Here is an 18,680-nt window from a genome sequence, read left to right as displayed (position 1 = left end):
TGTATTTCTGTAGCTACAGTTCCAGTCCCATTAACTTCAATAGAACAAAACAACACTAATTTAATCTAAAATGTACTCCAGGGAGTTAAATTTATCTGCTGAACTACAATTTAAATCTTTTTTTGTAAGCTGACCTAGAACCTGTCCAAGACATTTTGCTGTTCCAGGCAGCTGTTGTATTTTGGAAAGATGCACATCAGAATCCTTTGAAATTCTGCTCACATGTATGTGGCCTTGGCAACTCACATTATTTGTTGCTTCTTCAGTCATTCTAATTCTGGGCTCACCTTTAAAAAGACAAATAAAAAGAGGCATAAAAGAAAAGATCCTTTGTGTAGTTTTGGCTTCATTTCTGTTATTATGGTAAAAGCACAGTTTTATTTAATTTTGGCAGAATCATTGTGCTGGAATTTTAACACAATGTCACAATTGTTTCATAACTTCTCTAAAGTAAAAATCAGCAGCCTTTATAACACCCTGATTATTTCATTCATATTTACAATAAATTGTTTTACCCTTCAAGTGAAATGACAATACAATAAATTTCTCGAGACTGAATTTAGGATTACCCATCTTCTTTTTTTTCTGTTGTTTCCTAATATTTTTATACAGTACAACAAAATGAGACATTTAATTAGTTTTTATGCTAACCTCATTTGCCAATAAACAAATATGACTGTATACCATGAAAATGGAAAATCTGCTTCCTATAAAGAATATAAACATATTCTTCCAACCCTCAAAATCAGCCTACAATAACAATACTAAATAAAAGCCAAACATCACTTTTACCAGGAATTTTTCAATCTTAGTTATGCTAAAGAGGAAGACTCTAAAGTTGTTGAGAGGAATTTCGAGATTTGAGTTTGCTTATTAATTGCATATCCTATAAAAGTGCAATTATTATCTTTTAACACACTGCAAATGAGCAGCAGAATTTCAATGTTTATGGATTTCTGCTGGCTGGATCAAAGTAGGAAATACCGGTGGAAATTCTTCCTCCCACTTGGAACAATTACAAATACTGTTGGGAAATAGCTTTTTTTATAATGCTCATTACACTTTTATTTGCTTACTGATCTGTCTGACGATATCATCTGCCACATACACTTGAGATAATATAAAATCATTACTTTTGATTCATATTTGTTAACTATTATTTAAATGTAGAGATTTTTAATTGGTGCCCCATTCCAATCATTCTGTATAGCTCTCTTAAAAAAAAAAGAATAGGAATAGTTTGCCATGCTGGAGATATTTTCCCCACTTGATTAGTATTTTTTGCTGCTGGGTGGGATAGAACATTGAATCATAGGAAATATTTGGAGATATTCTAGTCCAATCCTCTGTTTAAGGCAGGAGACCTTATACCATCTCAGTTGTTCTGTCTTGGTTGTTCTGTTTTTTAAAACCTCCAGTAATGGAGGACCAACAATTCCAAAAGACAAGTATTTCATTGATTAATTGTTCTCACTGTTAGAAAATTTCTCCTTACTTGGTTTGGATTGACAAGCTCCCAGCTTTAGATGTGCATGTGTGATACTGTTTCATATTTGCAGAAATCTGTATTTATCAGCTATATTTGACATCCAGATTCTATAGGACTGATCTTCATTGTAACATATTCTTTCACTACATAATGTTTAAAGTAGCATTTAGGTTTTACTTCATACACCCATAATAAGATATCTAGCCAAGTTTATAAAGTCTGCTATCAAACTACCAACTATTGTGACATGTACATGAAAATTGATAAACTGTGTAACTGTTATACTCATATTTTGTTCCTGAAACAAAGCTGTACTTCTTATAAACCTATCTGTTGGCAGATGATGAAATATCAAGATGATCTATTTGGGATTATCCTTGAAAATCATTTGGAAGCTGCAGATAGTCTAGAATGCAATAGCACCTGTAGTTATGGGTTGATTTTGCTAGATCCATGCAACACCACTACTTCTTGAGCTGTACTGATTCCTATTAGGAGTAACATTCAAGGTACTGGTTATTACCTACATCGCCCTTCATGGCACAAGGCCAGATTATTTGCAGACCTGCTTTTCTCTAATTATTTGTATTTGTCCCTGAAACCTGACATCCACCTTTTATAGTTCATCTTTTCCCAACTTTTCTCATTCTATTTAGTTCCTATACAATAAAGAAAATATTAGGGGACTGTAGTAAAAATGATGCATTCTTTAAAATTTTAAACAAGTTCTAAATGTATTGTGTTTCTATTATTTGGATAAAGGTTTCCCTTTCTGTACAACATGTTTATTTTGCACAAGTCCATAATAGCTCTGGGTTCTCTCCACCCCCACTCCCTTCTCTCAAACAATGCTAACTCAACTTTTTAACAGTATTACCTATTTTAAACTCCTTTTTTTTCCTAAATAGGAACAAGCTCGGATTTGCCTGATCTATTTGCTTAATCAGCTGGCCAACATGGAACATTCTTTCCATCATATCATTTTGTTGGAGATCAAATACATCACTGACACCTTCTCCAACATCTTGGGTATCCAAAGCAGAGATATTTATCGTATGAGTAACAGTTTCACTGCTGTAGCTAAACATCTCATCCAACAGCTGAAAAATAACACAAGGTCGGAATGCAGGTAAATTCAAACCTCTCATCTTTTTATCCTGAGGACCTGTGATGTAGTATTTTAATATTTGTGCTAAGCTAAAGATACCATGTTTGTATTTAATATATTGGTCCAACTATCAGAGAAACCAACCTAAAGTATTTGGTTGCCAATCAGACTGGTGAGAATTTGTGTCCATAGTATAGATGTGAGAGTGATCCAGCTGCCACATCTGTCAATCACTCTGTTTGCCAGAGTTAATCCAGCTGATCTGACTGGGTAAGCAGGTGTCCCCTTCCTCCTTTATAGCTTCATGTGCATCAGTCTCAAAGGTGGACAGTCGGTAGAAGACCGGCATCCCAGATGGTTGAGAAAACCGTTCTTCAGAGAAAGATATTGGATAGCTGAACAATCCTGCTAGAACCTTCTATCAAGCTGTCCCAAGTAGCCAATTGCAAGAAAGGGACAGCTATCTCGTGGCGGAGACCTAAAGTTATTTCTTACAAAGAATTTTGAAAATTAGGCCAACAAATGCCTGAATTTCTGTTCATCACTATAGTCATGTTACAAAGCCACACACACACACACACACACATTTCTCTCTCTCTCTCTCTCTCTGTGTATGTGTGTATGTTTCTGTGTCTGTATATGTATGTGTATATGTATATAAAGTGGACATTCATTCACTTCCTTTTATAGATGAAAATACAGTTCTTTATCCATATTATTTTTGTACTGGAGAGTTAAGAATTGATTAGGACTATGCAAAGCATTTGAAAGGGTTCTTCATTCTCTTTGAAGTGATCAGCAGCTGCATTTGTTTGCTTCAGAAACTGCTTGTGACTGTCTCTGCATGTGTGTTTGCATGTGTGTTTTTTCTGGCTGTCACAATAGAATTTTTGTTTATGAATGGCTTTTCAAGCAGTTGCATGAACCTAAAAAGCTCCTTTAATGGTTCCCAAAGAGGTGCTTGGATAATTCTTCTTCACGATTTGCCTAAATAGCACATTTTTTCATATCACACAATACTTACTCATGTCTGAGCATATATAGATTTCATGTTCCAGAAACTACCAAATTTTCAAGTAAATTGTTAAATAGTTTTTCTCAGATTTTTTTTACATTAGATGAAAATATTGTAATGCAAGTAGCTTTCATTTGGAATCTTAAAATAAAATCTTTATCAAAACAAATTCATAATTTGCTACAGAATTTCATAGCTTACATCTTCATTAATAATCAAAATAAATGTTCTGTTTTGATTATGTTCTATTGGTTTGCTTTAATTGTGAAATATAGAGTATTTACAGAAATTACTCCTTATATGAATTAACCCCCATTAAGTATAAAACAGAAATGAACATAAACTATCTTGTTGCAAAAGTAAGAATTATATAGGTACATATACACCTATTATAAAACAGGTTCTTTAAATTTCAATGGAGCTTATTTTTAAAATGTACTTGCTTCACAGCAAATTTCAGTAGGGTTTTTTTATGATAATAAAGCAAATAATGAAATTTCTTGAGCTCAGACAGGCAGAATTTCAACAGCTATGGTTCTGCAAAGATAGCTGGAAAGGCAGTAAATATTTTCTAATATACTACAATGGTACCTTGTACTTGTTGTTAATTAGTTCCAGAAGGTGTGATGAGTACCAAAAACAATGAATGCCAAACAATTTTTTCCCATGAGGAATAATGAAGCAAGGCAGCTGTTCTAGCTTGTGCTTTGAGTACCAAACAAATTATGAGTACCAGGGCAAAATGTTCGCCACAGAATGTATCGAATACCATAATTGATGAGTTTCAAAGCAGCTGAGTTCCAAGGTACCACTGTATTAATGAATGACCAAATTCAAGGTTTCACCCATAAATATATTCCAGTGTCAATAATTTTTATCTTGACATAAACATTCGGTGTCCATGATATGAATGATTGGCATAAAAGGAAGCAAGATAAGGACAGAAAGCCATGTGATAATACAGCATAAAGAAATCAATCTTATTATCAAAATTAAAATTAGTTTTTAAATCTAAATTAAGGAACCATTTATTTAATAGGAATTTTCTTTTCATTCATGATATGCAGAAAAATAACGTTTTTGCATTGTGTAGACCACTTTAATAATTACTGATTCACTGGACTGAATTATTGGTCATTATTGGCCATATACACAATCAAAATATGTTGATATCAATATATATATATTACGTATTTCGGTTTTTAAGCATTGTTTGAGGTTGCAAGATGTGTTTAAGAATAACAATGGAACAATAGTGGCTTATTACCAATACTATTAACATCAGTATATATCAGACTATCAGATGTTTTTCAGATTTATTTTATTAAATCCATTAAACTTTAGCTAAGGGAGAGTACTTGGATTGTAAGTCTCAGAAGAAGTTATTCAAATTGATATGAGTATAGCAACAACTTCTAGGCTCCCTGTTTAATATTTAATATCTTAAAGTCTTAGAAAATATTTTATTTCACTTTACACTGAGGTATATTATCATTAATGCAGGATACTAAGCTGTTACTAAGCAAAGAGTTGTTCTGTTAGCTCTATGGAGCTTAACTTCATAAACACTTTGGTGAACTTACTCCCCAAAGCAACGTTAAATCGTATTCAGAAATTTGACCCTTTAAATTATTACATCTTATTGAACTTTTAAAAACTGTATTATATATTTCAAACTCAGTGCATATAACTTCAAGAGCACTTCTAATACCTGTTTTAACCACTTTCCTTACATCTGGTAGGGTGTTCATACAAGAAAATAGTAGTAAAAAGTAATCATGTCAAAATTAGAATTTTGATTCCTTTTATTTTATTAGGAAAAAATGCTTGACTTGAACTCTGAGCAACGTTTTTTTTTAAAAAAATAATAATATAGGGACAATATATACCAGTGCTTTTCAAGCTTGGCAACTTTAAGACATATAGATGTCAATATCCAGAATTCCCCAGTTGAAATCCATACATCTTAAAATTGCTAAGTTTGAAAAGCACTGATATAGACTATATGTCCAGCCTTAGTCATATCTGTTCCATATGCAGCACTTTCTGCTAATGATGATAGCATTTAGCAGATTTTAGTCTGTACTCCACAACTGCAAGCACAGCTGATAAAGGCATGCATTAATCTGTGCAAAATAGGCTCTCTAATCCACAAGAGGCTGTCTTATAAATCATCATTCACCAATTTTTGAGGCATGTGTAGAGTGCTAATAATCAATCAAGATGTCAAGAATGGATCTTGGGGTTAAATGGATTTGGAAAGAGGAAATAACTGAAAACAGTAGAGTGAAGGTATAACAACTGCAGGAATAGAAAATGCAACTATGAGAAGTATTAGAAAGTAGATTAATCTCCAAATAGATTGGATGAAAAATGAATGTAGGAAAAGAGAATATGGAAGCTGCTTGAAACAGAATGAAAAGAATTACATTGCAGAGTGCTACAGAAATGTGAGAAGCTGAGTTAATGAAAGTCTGAAAAAATGGTACAACGAAGTGAAAGAGGCTACATATGAGGAAAACATGCATATAACTGTTGTCGAAAAAATGAGAATGAAAGATTTTGTATGGAGTGAAAAGAAAGAAAACAACAGTTTGCAAAAAAAAAAAAAGTAAAAAAGAGAACAGTTCAAATTAAAACAGACCAAGAAAATGCCCACACCTTTAATAGAAATAAGTAGCTTAGGAAGTGGATGAAGAGGGTTGAACAAGGATCCTCCAATAGAATAGTTTTCCGGATGTTGATGAACTTTGAGTCCCAGAAGCTAATCTGACCAATGGAGAGGAATTAGGAATTGTAGTATAGCAACTCCTGGCAGGTCATAGTTTGCTCCATATGGTTCAGGATTTCTCAAACAAATTTAACTTCATGGAAAAGAGCCTCTTTACTGCAGGATCTCCTCTAGCTATTGCAGTGAGGTTTCTGAAGAAATGGAAAATGGAAACTACCATCTTGCTGTATTGGTTATTGCACCATTAGGTATAGGAACTGGTATAATATTATTGCACTATTATGCATCAGGATTAATCTACGACTTCTCAACCATCATCTGTGACAATTATTCTAAGTTTGGAAATGACAGAGTTCACCATACCAGAAGCAGACATGGAGAGCTTGTTAGATCCAAAGAAGAAGTACTTTCCATGTGAACCTCCTGTAACATTTGAAGTAGGCTGATTTTGATCAGATTCAAAGTTTTGCGTTAACCAATATGCTTTGAATATATGCATTTCAAGAATAATTTCATTCCTTTAGGAATATTTTTTGTACCACAGGAAGTGAAGTTTTGTACAGTAATATAGATCTGAATTCTTTGACATCAGGAATTTTATATATCTGATGTAATTAAAACCATGTTATAATTAAAACCATTCAGCACTAAAATGCCCTGGCCACAATTTATCTCAATGATGCAGGTTATTCAGCTTGCAGAGCTTACTTTTTAAAGAAAATGAACATGATATAATGATTTCATCTTACAAATCAAGCATGGTAAACTTAACAACAAACAGAAAATGCTGATCTACTGAAACATTCATATCTCGATGCTTGAGAATAACAAGGCATGCAGTGTTGATTGCTATCATTCCATGTTTGTGTTACTTAATAGTTAAATGTTTTTTTTGTTTTGTTTTTTAAAAAAAGGAGAGGCTTGATCTGGCATATTTAATTTGGCTCTTACAGTCTTTACATCTTTTATTTTTACTTCCTTTGTCCCTAATTAGCATAGTAATTAAGAAAAATTTGAATGGTTGGAAATGCACAATGATGGAAATAATCCCATACAAGATATTTTGCAGGACTAGAGCATTGTGCCTCTACGTTCTTAGCAAGATTCCTATTTGAATTCACTATGCATGCTGGCTCAATAGTCAAAGCTTGTCCAGAAATATTAAAATCACTGCACATGGATTTTTTTTGTAAAACATATTTTCCTTTAATAAAAATGGCTAGGGAGGGCAGAACATTAAAGAACAGATACCCACAAAATGCAATATAATAAACCCCAATTATATTAAGCCTTGGAGTAGGTGAATGTATGCAAATCCTTGTGTGACCATCTCTCCTGCATATGCAGAATGGAAGTATTAAATACGGGTCCACCTTTCTGAATTTATGTTTGTGAAGGTCTCTGAGCATACCCAGGGATGATTATGAAATCTATTCCAGATTCCACAGTGCCAGAGTTTTGGCAGAGCAGACTGCATTCATTATACTCTTTGCCAGAAATGTTTGGAATGGGATCTATTCAGTCTTAATTTTTACCAGTAATTAATTTTATTAGTTTTTCATTTTTGAGAGCAGTCAGTAGATGAGACAGATCTCCCAGCTGTGCAAGTATGAAAAGGTTGGAGCAGTTATGCTTTCAGGAAACAGCTTGCCAAGAAACCCGTGTTGCTGAGAAGGTCACCATGGATATAGACCAGTCATAGATATTATTGTACCCCCTGAAGAATATCTCCAGGGATAAGTTTTGTTTTTTGGCAAGAAAGTAAAGAATCATATATGGCGTGAATCCCATGTGTATAATGTTAGCCAAATAGCAGAGTACAAGCCAAGTTCCATATTTTATTGACTGTTAAGCCATAGAGAACAGTGTAATGTATAGTCAAATGTAGAACTGAATGTTCTCTTTAAACCAGCCAGGTGTGACAAACATTTCCTCCTCTGATCTGAGGTGATTTAGGAACTTCACTCAGCACAGTTGTATTAGATTTCATTCAGGGTTTTGTTCATTACAATAACTAAATCTAGAACTGGGATCTAGTAATGGAGAACCATTTGTGCCAAGGTTTCTTTTAAAGAGACTTTAATGGCAGAAATGCAAATTAAGTAAAACCAAATGCATATCAGTGTACACAAAGTGTGAAATATTTGTTCAGCGTATATGCTGATAATTTCAACGCAACCATCTGTTGATTTTCTTTTCAGGGTCTGACTCTTTTATATTCATTTATTAAAAAAATATAAATTTACAAAAATGTATATGGTTGTTCAAGTCAAACCTTACAAAGATAAAAGCCCAATATAAACACAATAAAAAAACCTCATTCTCCTCCTCCCAGTGACAACAATCAAATAAGCCACTTGATGGTCACCATCCCACTCTGGGGTCCCCAGGCCTATTGGCAAAAGCAGGTCTTCAGGGCCTTGCAAAAGTGTATCAAAGTGGAAGCCAGTCTTCTCTATGTGGGGATGATGTTCTGCAGGAATGGAGCCACCATGGAGAAGGGCCTTCTGCTTGATCTGACTAGGTGGATCTCCTTAGGAGAAGGGACCCATAGCATTCCCCGCCTCCCCACTCTAGTGAGTCAGGTAGATGTGACTGGAAAAAGAAGGTCCTTCAAATAACTTGGTTCCAAGCATGTTAGGTCTTTGAAGATGACAATCCATATCTTCAGTTAGATCCAAAAGCAAATCAGCAGCCAATGCAGATCCCATAGGAAAGATAAGACATGTGCACATCTAGCCCTGCACAAAACCATGTGGACCACTGCATTTTTAACCAATTGAAGTTTCTGGATATGTTTCGGGGGCAGCCACATATACAGCACATTGCAGTAGTCAAGAAAGGAGAAGACTAGGACTTGAGTGAATGCGAGCAGGAATTGTGGGTCCAGGAAAGGGCACAACTGGCACAACCCACAGTTGCGCAAAGGTCTTCCTGGTTACAACTGTCACCATATGTCTATACATTTCCATACATATCTCCATACATCCGTACATTTGTGTGTCTGTTTTCAAACACACCTGCCAAGGTTCAAAATCATTTCTGTCTGTCAGCCATTTAGGTTTTTTTTTCTACATATAACAACAGGGGTGATTTAATGTCTATATCTCAACTTCTTTTCCTTTCTAATGTGCTGAGTTGTGGAATGCTGTTTTTTTCAAAATAGATTGCCGCTGAAGAGTTTTGAGATTTCAAACAAAGTGCACAATTAATTTGTGGAATTTGCTTCAACAAAATGGAATATTAACATAGGCCATTTTCAGAGATTCCAGGTGCATTTTAGACACTCCAGAGACAAGAACAAATTAATATTTATGGAGTGTGTAGAAGCCATAGCCTATTGGAACGATTGTACTCATAATGTTATTTAGTATTAACTGTTCAGAGCAGCATATCTGATTGTTTTAAACTAAAGAGATGCAGCCATGAAATACCTAGATAAGATTTGGAGCTAAACAAGCTGTTGTTTCAAGCTACTATTACATTATATATTTATCTTTTTATATTAATTAATGTGTACTCTTTTTGCTGAAAATCATATAGTATGAAAAAGATATCCACTTGCAAAGTAAATAATAAGAACATTTAGGAAATAACTGTTAAATATAATGAACATTACTTTATTATAGTGAACAATTGCAGAATGCAAAAAGTATTGATTTTTTTCCACTTTTCAAATAATTAATCATGCTTTGAAAGAACTTGGCCAAAGATGCACTTGGAATGAAGTGCATGTCTGTGAGATTTAGACATGTTGGCAAGTCCGTGAGATTTAGAGATTTTCATTTTTTAAAAAAATTCTATTTCCTACAAAAACATAACTCTTAATCCCCCAGATTTTTTCCCTCTTCAATAATAGAAGATATTGCTTGAAACAGAATCTCCTTCACAGGGGGAATCTATTAAAATCTATTATGATTGGGGATGAAAAGGATAAAAAACTTCAAGTTAAAATTACAACTTTTGAGAGAAAATAAACATTGCCAAGTATGTAGGTATAGTCGCTTGGTTTCTAAAGAAGACTTGAGGTTTAACAGGTATAATAAATAACTGGTTTAATAATAACTATTAGCGCTGTTGCATGCTGATTGGGTTTCGTGTGTTTGTATACATGTGTGTGTTTGTATACATGTGTGCGTATAAAATAATATTTCAATGAACAGGCGAGTTACACAGTACCAGTGGGCATCAGACATTTAATTGTATCCAGACTTCTTGTCAGTAACTCAGATCTGGATAAGATCGCTTTGAGTTATTTGTTTAACCTATTTTACGTTCCAAAGTATTGAGAGAGAGTGAGAGTGGGAGAGAGAGAAATAGAGAGGAAACTAAACCCTATGTGGATTTGAAGAAACAAAAAAATCTGAAAATCTTGATTTGAGAATGTTCAGAAACAAAAATTACTTCTTCTAAATATCATAACAAGAATTGTTTTTCCAATGTGGATATGTTCAAAGAGATTTTTAAAGGAACAAAAACCCCAGGAGAAAATTACCCTTTTTCCTTCTCCTTTTCTAAAAAAAAATAGCACATATATACTGATAAAGACTAAAAATTGGGTATGTAATCACGCATGTCAAAGAAAATCCAATAAGTGCAAACTTGTAGCATGACTATATCCAGTGATGATAAGAACTGAGCAGCCCAAATACTATCTTTATGAGTCCAGGAAATTTTATTAAGATAAGTATATGAATGCATAATATAGAAAAACAGAAGGAAAGGAGGAAAAATATTCTTGATTAAGAATCAGCTAATTGTAAGGATCTCCTCCTGGAGCCTGTCAGTCAACTCTCCTTCAGCACACTCCATCCTGCTGGACAGATAGAAACAATTGGACAGAGACAGTCCCATAAGTAAGTTGGTCCCAAGCCATGAAGGACTTTAAAGGTAGTTCTTGGCTTTGAGTTTGCCTTAAATTGTGCCTTGAATTGCACCTGGAAGCATACCAGAAAACAATGCAGCTCATGGTGCAATAATGTCACATAAGCAGAATAATCAGTGAAGTTAACTGCCCATGCCACCACCTTCTGCACCAGCTGAAGCTTCTGAGTGATCTTCAAGGAGAGTCCTATGTAGAACGCATTGCAGTAGTCCAATCTGAAGGTCTTAAGGGCATGGATGATCATAATAGGGGCCCCTGATCCTAGAATCGTCTATGTTATAAATCAATATATAAGGAACATCCATGGTGTGTTTTCTGGGACATGAATGTTTATGTACTTTGGCGTACAGATAATACCGTATTATGATCTGAGAACATATAGATTGTTTAATGTAACAGCAGCCTGAATCTGAAAATTAATGTATCAAAGACCCAGTACCATAATTTTCTCAACCTATGACTACAACTGGGGCTGGAATTTTGGTCATAAGTCACTACATTTGTTATGTATATGAACAGACCTAATATTTCCCACCATTTTATGGCAGTTGTTAGGCAAATGACAGAGTCATAAGTCCAAATCATGTGGTTGTTAAGTTAATCACATGGTCATCGAGCAAATTCATTCACCCATGTGGGTGTATTTTGTCAGTAACTGCAAAAAAATGGCAAAAACAACCCCAACATTGCAATTCACAATCATGAGACCATGCAATGCTGCAATCAGACATAAATGCATCCTGGTTGCCAAGCACCTGAAATCTGGTCATGTAACCAATGGAGGGCACACACAAGATTTTATGATGTCCAAAAGTGCTTTACAGGCTGCAAAGCGCCCTTTCCGAGACCGTTATAATTTTGAAAGGTCGTTAAGCGACCAATTGTAAGTCAAGGAATACTGTAGCCACTATATACTTGACAGGGAAAATGGCATGGATAATTGCAATTCCCTCTTGGCTGTTTAGTATATTTATGATGAAATGTGTAAGGAGTTCATGTAGTAACAGTAGAGATACAGTATATTGGTTGGAAACATAAAAAATATGTGTATTTGGCAATAATATCAAAGTATTTTGCTGAGAAACAGAGCGAGGGCAAATGTTATATTGATTGTGAGCTGCAACAAGGAGTATAAAACTAGAGCAAATGAATGAATTTATGTATTTTGGATAGATGATTACTTAAGATGGAAAAACTGAAAATGTTTAGGGTGTGCAAATTCAGATAGAAAGATGGTGTGCAATGTTTTGACAGGAATGAATATTTGATAAAAGCATTTTAAATTATTGTATATAAGAACATATTTCTGCCTACTTTGTTATACATTTGGAGCAACAAAATAAGTGAAGAGACATCCCAGCTCAGCTCCCATATAATCTGTAGTTTGAACTAAACTACCACTGATTACTGTGACATCTCTAGCTTTTACATGAGATCCCTCCCTCCTCTTTTTCATATCCCTCCAGCTGTTTTCACCTCTGCTTTCACTTTTCCGGTTATATTGCAAACCCTCAGACAGGTTAAAAAAAAAAAGTCCTTTCTTTTTATAAAAGGCAGAACAGCTTCACCAAGGCAATGGCAATAACATCATCAGCAGGGCAAACCATGCCTTTGCCCCTTATGCATATAAAGCATAAGTGGAAATATAATTCTTTATATATCAAGCAGAATCTGTACCTAAAGCTGTAGAAGGAGAAAAGAGGTCAGATTTTAATCAGTCTACTTCGTATTAAAAAATACAACTCCATATCTGGACATAGGATAAGCAAGTCTTTAGAATAAGCGACTGCTCTTTCCCCTGAAATAACCATTTTGGCCACAGTTCATCTGAATTGAGTCCCTAGGCTATTTTGCCTCCATTCCCAAACCATTAGTCCATTCTTTGTTTATACTGCAGGTCCCAAAGTTTAGTAGTGCATGCTGGTCATATGAAGAATATCCATGCAGACAGCAAAGGCGAAGGGGAGAATGGAGATGTTACAGCCAGCATCTCTTTCACTGATCTGTATTTGAGCCAAGAAACCGACAAATTGCCTTCCAGTGCAGGCTCTGAAGAGTCCCAGCTGGAACAATCCTCATTTTCACGCCCAAGTATCAAATGTTCAGAACCAGAGAAACTGCCAGAACCTGTTAAAGAAAACTGCCACAAAGAGAACCCAAAGACCATAAAGAATCCCATGGAGTATCAAGATAAGCTTTACTTTCACTTAAAAGAAAATCTCTGTAAAGTGAAAGCATATGTCATGGAGATGGGGAAGAAAATTCCATTCCCAGACGAGTGTCTTATAGAAGGTAAGCGATCTCAAATTTTGAAAAAAGAAAAACAAACATGGTGCATTTTTTTTAAAAAAAAAAGTACCTTAAGAGATTCATCTGAGCCATTAACCAGCCCCCTCTAAGCATCAACATTTTAAACTTGTTGAAACATGTTTTTACATATTGATCCCAGGATAATAAGTAATTTCCACACTTCAGCATCCTTAGCCTTACGGACCAATTGACATGTTACATTTGCCTGATTTCCGAGGTCTCCCATCAGTTTCTTAGAATGTTCCGAACAGAGTATTCTGAATATCTTGGGGACATCTGTGCATTAAACTAGGACTGGGCAATTAAAAAAAAAAAAGCATCTTCCCACTTTTGTCTCTTTATCCATTAAAGTTCTGTGGCAGCTTTCTGCTTCATTCAAAAATCTGCAAGACTGGTTTGATGAGACTCCATATGAGACGAAAAAAAACCATGAGTGGTCTTTAGATTAAACTTCTAAGATTGGTGCTCTCCAAGTGAACTGATCTACAACTTTCATATTTTCTAGCCATTGTGGTCACAGTGTATACCAACTGGAGATTATTTTACTTATTTACTTTCTTATTTTTCTACTTTTCCATCATGTACTACAAAGAACTGTCTTCCCCAATACTAAACTCCTGGGACATAGTTTGAACTGAGAGAGTGACTGCCCCAAATTTGCCTGGGCTTCCATGGTGGAAGATAGGATAGAAGTGGGGAAAGGGTCTAGTCTACATCTTAATCACTGCACCTTTTGAGGTCTAATATACTTGGTATTGCAACAGGTTGGAGAAGGTTTATTTTATTATTTTTATTTTATTTATCAAATTTAGACATTACCCATCTTGTTATTTAAGTAAGGCTTACAGAAACAAACATAAAACTATACAAAAAGACATAATTAAAAGAGTTTTAAAACAAAATAAGAAATAAGAACAGAGATAAAAATGTTGATTAAAAGATGGAAGGAGCACTCAGGACACCAACTATCACCAGGGTTACATGCCAAGAATAGCCTCACATAGAGGTTATGCACTGATTGGGTCCAGCCCAAGAGGAAGGAGGTGAACCAGTACAAAACTGTTTCTCCTATCCCCAATTTTTGGAACTGACCCAAAAGGATACTATGATCAATAATATCAAAAGTCACTGAGAGGTCCCATCCAGCTCCTGCCAGAGATCATACAAAATACTCTTTCCATTCCATCTGAATGTGAAACCTGACTGAAAGGGGCCCATCTGTTTCATCCAGGATTCTCTGGAGCGCTAGCACCATCACCTTCTCAACACTTTTCCTAAGAAGGGGATATAGGAGATTGAAGAAAATTATCCAGCATGGTAGGATCTAGCAATGGCTTCTTCAGGAGAGGGCACCCCATGGGCTCTTTAAAGGGAACCCCATGCCTCAAAGATAAATTAACCATAGTTAGGACTCACCACATGTAACCTCCCAGGTAGCCTTGACAGCCAGGAAGGGCATGGATCTAGTTCACAGGTGATGTCCTTTATAGTCCCAAGCACCTTGTACATTTCTTCGGGTCCAACAAGATCAAATTTAACTTGGAACACTTATGCTCACCTGCTGCATCCACCTCTCACAAAGGCTGCTCCAGCTGTTTGTCTGGCCAGTTGCCACTTGTCTGGCTGTTCACCCAGGCTCCTTCCAACCACTTAACCAGGTAGCTTGCATGGAAGAATCTGCCTGAGCGGCTTGATTAGTTGCTTCTCTGGGCAGTTCCAATCACCAGTTTGGGTCTACTTGACTGCCCACCCTTTGCTGCCTGAATGTTGTGGCCCCCTTCCCCTGCTGCTTCTTGGGAGGTTCCAGTTCCAGTGTGGGCCTGTTTGTCCATTCACAACTGCTTGCTGCTCACTAACCACTAGGCTCTGTTTTGGCTCTTCAAGGAGGCCATCAAATGCTCCAGCCTCTTGGTTGCTCTGGCCACTCAAACGGGCTCTGGCTATTCAGCTGCTGGCAACTTACCTGAAAGGCTCCAGTTGCCAATGAAGGTCTGCTTGCCTGTTGTCCACTCACCACTCACTTGCCACACAGCTGCTGTTCAGCCCTTTAAGGAGGCTGCAGCTTGCCACAGTCACACAGTCACTCTGACCATTGCCTGTCATTGCCATTCCATAAACTGGTTAGCGAACCCACAAGACTCTACAAGTCCAAAAGAACTAGGCAAGGCTGAGAGACCCCAAAGACCCCAGGTAAGAGCACTGTGAATCTGGGGAAGCCCCCACTCCCAACTCCACAGCCATTCCTAGAAACAGTGCAACACGCATCAGCTCCCATCTGCCATCTTGATATCCTGAATTGGATTAGTCTAGGAGAAGGAAAGGCTCTCTGCAACTACTTTCCAATCTGCCTCCAGCTTCTGAACAACTTTATATAAACATTTTAAATACATAAAACTGTACACCTTTGGACTTTTCAATGGATCCTTTGTTGGGAGTATATCAGCAGAAAGAAAGTGATTATTAATTACTGAATATAATACGTATAATATGTATACATATAATATATTTATTATTTCATACATATTTTCCTTGCAGTACCCTAATACGAAAATACAATGGAAGGAAAAGAATGTCTAGACCCCAAAATGATGTTTTATTATTACTGGCAGTTGAGTGTGAAACCTGCTGAGATGTAAAGAATCAGAAGACGAACCCAGTTGCTCAGAATTATTTTGTAGGTCAGGCTGTGAGTGGGATAACTGTATACTTTAATGGAGGTATATATATACATTGCATTACAGGATCTAGCCTTAATCTGGTAGCAATCTCAGATACTTTGCTTTTTCCATCCCTCCAGTACTAGATTGGCCATTCACTGGTGAGCAACTATAAGAAAAGACTGCTTGGCTAAATGGGTCAAGAGTTGGATACACCAGGGCACTGCCTGTGTTCTTATGATTCAACTCATCAGCAGCAAATGTCTCTGTTAATCCAGGATAGCAACACAGAACAAATGATCAACCTGTGCCATTATATAGTAAGCCGGTCTAGCCCAGGGCTAAAATTGCCACCACATAGAAATTCCCCAACATCACACCTAATATATTGGAATTGCAAATCATAGCTGCTTGAAAATTTTAACAATTGTAGCACTAACACTTTTGAAGAGTGTCAGTTTGGGGAAGGTTGTGCCTTTGCAGCCATGTTTTAATAGCTTTGTTAAGCAACAACAATGTGTATACATAATACTGATAGCCGCAATGGAATAATGCTAGCAGTGATGTAATATAGGATATTAAAATACAAAAACAAATAAATTACATCATGGACAAATGCAGAAAATGTAATTGGATTAATCAAAAACACCCTTCCTTGTCCCTCAATTAAAAGATTACCTCAAATGTTGACAAAAAAACACATTTTCAGCAATCCACTACTGCAAATGAGATATATATTATCTTACCAATAGAAGAGAATATTCGTAGTTCAGAGTTGAACTCTGGGATCCCTGATATTCTCTGAGCTTAGCACTGATGATGTTACCTAGTTGGGTAATGAAATGTCTGCAAGAAAACCACCAAGCTCAGAGAATACCAAGGATCTCAGATATTTTCTTTTCAGAATTATACAGGGTTTTTTTTGACATACCCCAATATAAAAATTTTTGATGCCAAAAATCTCCCGAAAAATGGAGATATGGGCCAAGAAGATATACATCCTTGACATGTAACAATGACAGTCATGTTGAAAATCCTGTCTTTCAGCTCCAAATGTCACAATGACTAAGCCCAAACTACGTGAATTAATGTTCCAGCTCCTTAATTACATTTCCAGCCATAGGTAGTCATAAACAACGCTTGCTAAATAGTGCCTAGGTTTCCCGATATATTTATACACAGTGCTTTTTTGGGGAAAAAAAGAAAAAAAAAGAAAAAAAAAGTGCTGGAACTCACACACATCATACAACCCGCCTTGCCTACCCTACAAGGTTCCATCAAAAAAAAAGGTGCCGGAACTCCGTTCTGGGCGTTCTATGACAAAAAAAAGGCCTGTTTATACAACAGTATTTTCTGTTGCATTTGTTACATTGTTAGATTAAAAGGAAGCTGTGATCACAATTTTCGTCACTGCACTGGAAGAACAGGACATCTAAGCTTGTTATTCTAAAAGTTATAAGTAATTAATACTGGCTTAATCTATCCTTCAGCTTTATAAAAACAAGATCCTGCTTTCAGAATCTCAGTACATTCTTCCAAGATCTTTAACGAACGTGGATCAGAATGTCCAAATAAACTTTCAAGAAAAGCTTTAAGGTGACTCAACCTCAGTTTCAAATTCAAAACAAGTCTAAATGTTCTTAAATCAACAGAGTTAAGCTGGTCCAAGTTAATAACAGTGCTGTTACGTTTTCTGTATTCCTTTGTGACTGTGGTCATCCAGAAAACAAAGTAACATTTCGCATAAATGTTCCATGTCGCTGTATGTCCTACAGTGGCAATGTTATTTATGCCTTTGTAAAAATTAGTTTTTCCAGGAGCACAATTAGAAGGTTGGATAGTTTCCCATGGAAACAGCCACATTTTCTCACAACAGTGTTTCTTATAACATTATATACTTGTAATGCTTGCTTGCTTAGTTAGTTAGTTAGTTATATTCCTCCTTTTATTATATTTTATAAATAACTAAAGGTGGCGAACATACCTAATATTCCTTCCTCCTCCTATTTTCCCCATAACAACAACCCTGTGAGTTGGGTCTGGCCCAAAGTCACCCAGTTAGATTTCATGCCTAAGAAGGGACTAAAACTCAGGTCTCCCAGTTTCTAGCCTGGTGGCTTATCTACTAGATCAAACTGGCTCTCCATATTATCCTTCCAAGTTGAAAAATGGAGAAGAAGGCACCACAGCATGTTGGAAACGCTACTTTTATCTCACAACAAAAGAAAAAAAAAGAATAGTAGATATGTGTTTATTGGAACATGAAACAAAAATGATATTATTTCCAAATTTAATTCACTTTTTATAAATTCCCCCAAAGGAGAACAAAAGGCTAATTATGCTTCTTTCCCTTTTCCCACCTACTTCTCAAGATCACTGAAAATATAATGGTCCAGTACTAAATAAATCTTCTAAAACAGACTAGACACTTGAGATTGAATTGTGCTTTCCCAACACAGTTATTTCAGTTTATCAATCTGGAAAA

The 18,680-nt window shown here is 35.9% G+C and overlaps 1 protein-coding gene across 1 annotated transcript in view; it reads left to right on the top strand.

Annotated features, from left to right (window-relative positions):
- VEPH1 (ventricular zone expressed PH domain containing 1) overlaps positions 1 to 18,680 on the top strand; it is a 108,760-nt gene that overhangs the window by 44,114 nt on the left and 45,966 nt on the right. The window contains exons 6-7 of the mRNA XM_015815398.1: positions 2,398 to 2,618; positions 13,126 to 13,520. Coding sequence (XP_015670884.1) covers positions 2,398 to 2,618; positions 13,126 to 13,520 — 616 coding nt within the window. The remainder of the gene's footprint in view (positions 1 to 2,397; positions 2,619 to 13,125; positions 13,521 to 18,680) is intronic.

The sequence above is a fragment of the Protobothrops mucrosquamatus genome, unplaced genomic scaffold, assembly GCF_001527695.2.
Source record: "Protobothrops mucrosquamatus isolate PMUCROS unplaced genomic scaffold, P.Mucros_1.0 scaffold341, whole genome shotgun sequence".
NCBI classification, from domain to species: Eukaryota; Metazoa; Chordata; class Lepidosauria; order Squamata; family Viperidae; genus Protobothrops; species Protobothrops mucrosquamatus.
The sequence above is the reverse complement of the archived record's forward strand: the minus strand, read 5'-3'. Positions and strand labels throughout refer to the sequence as shown.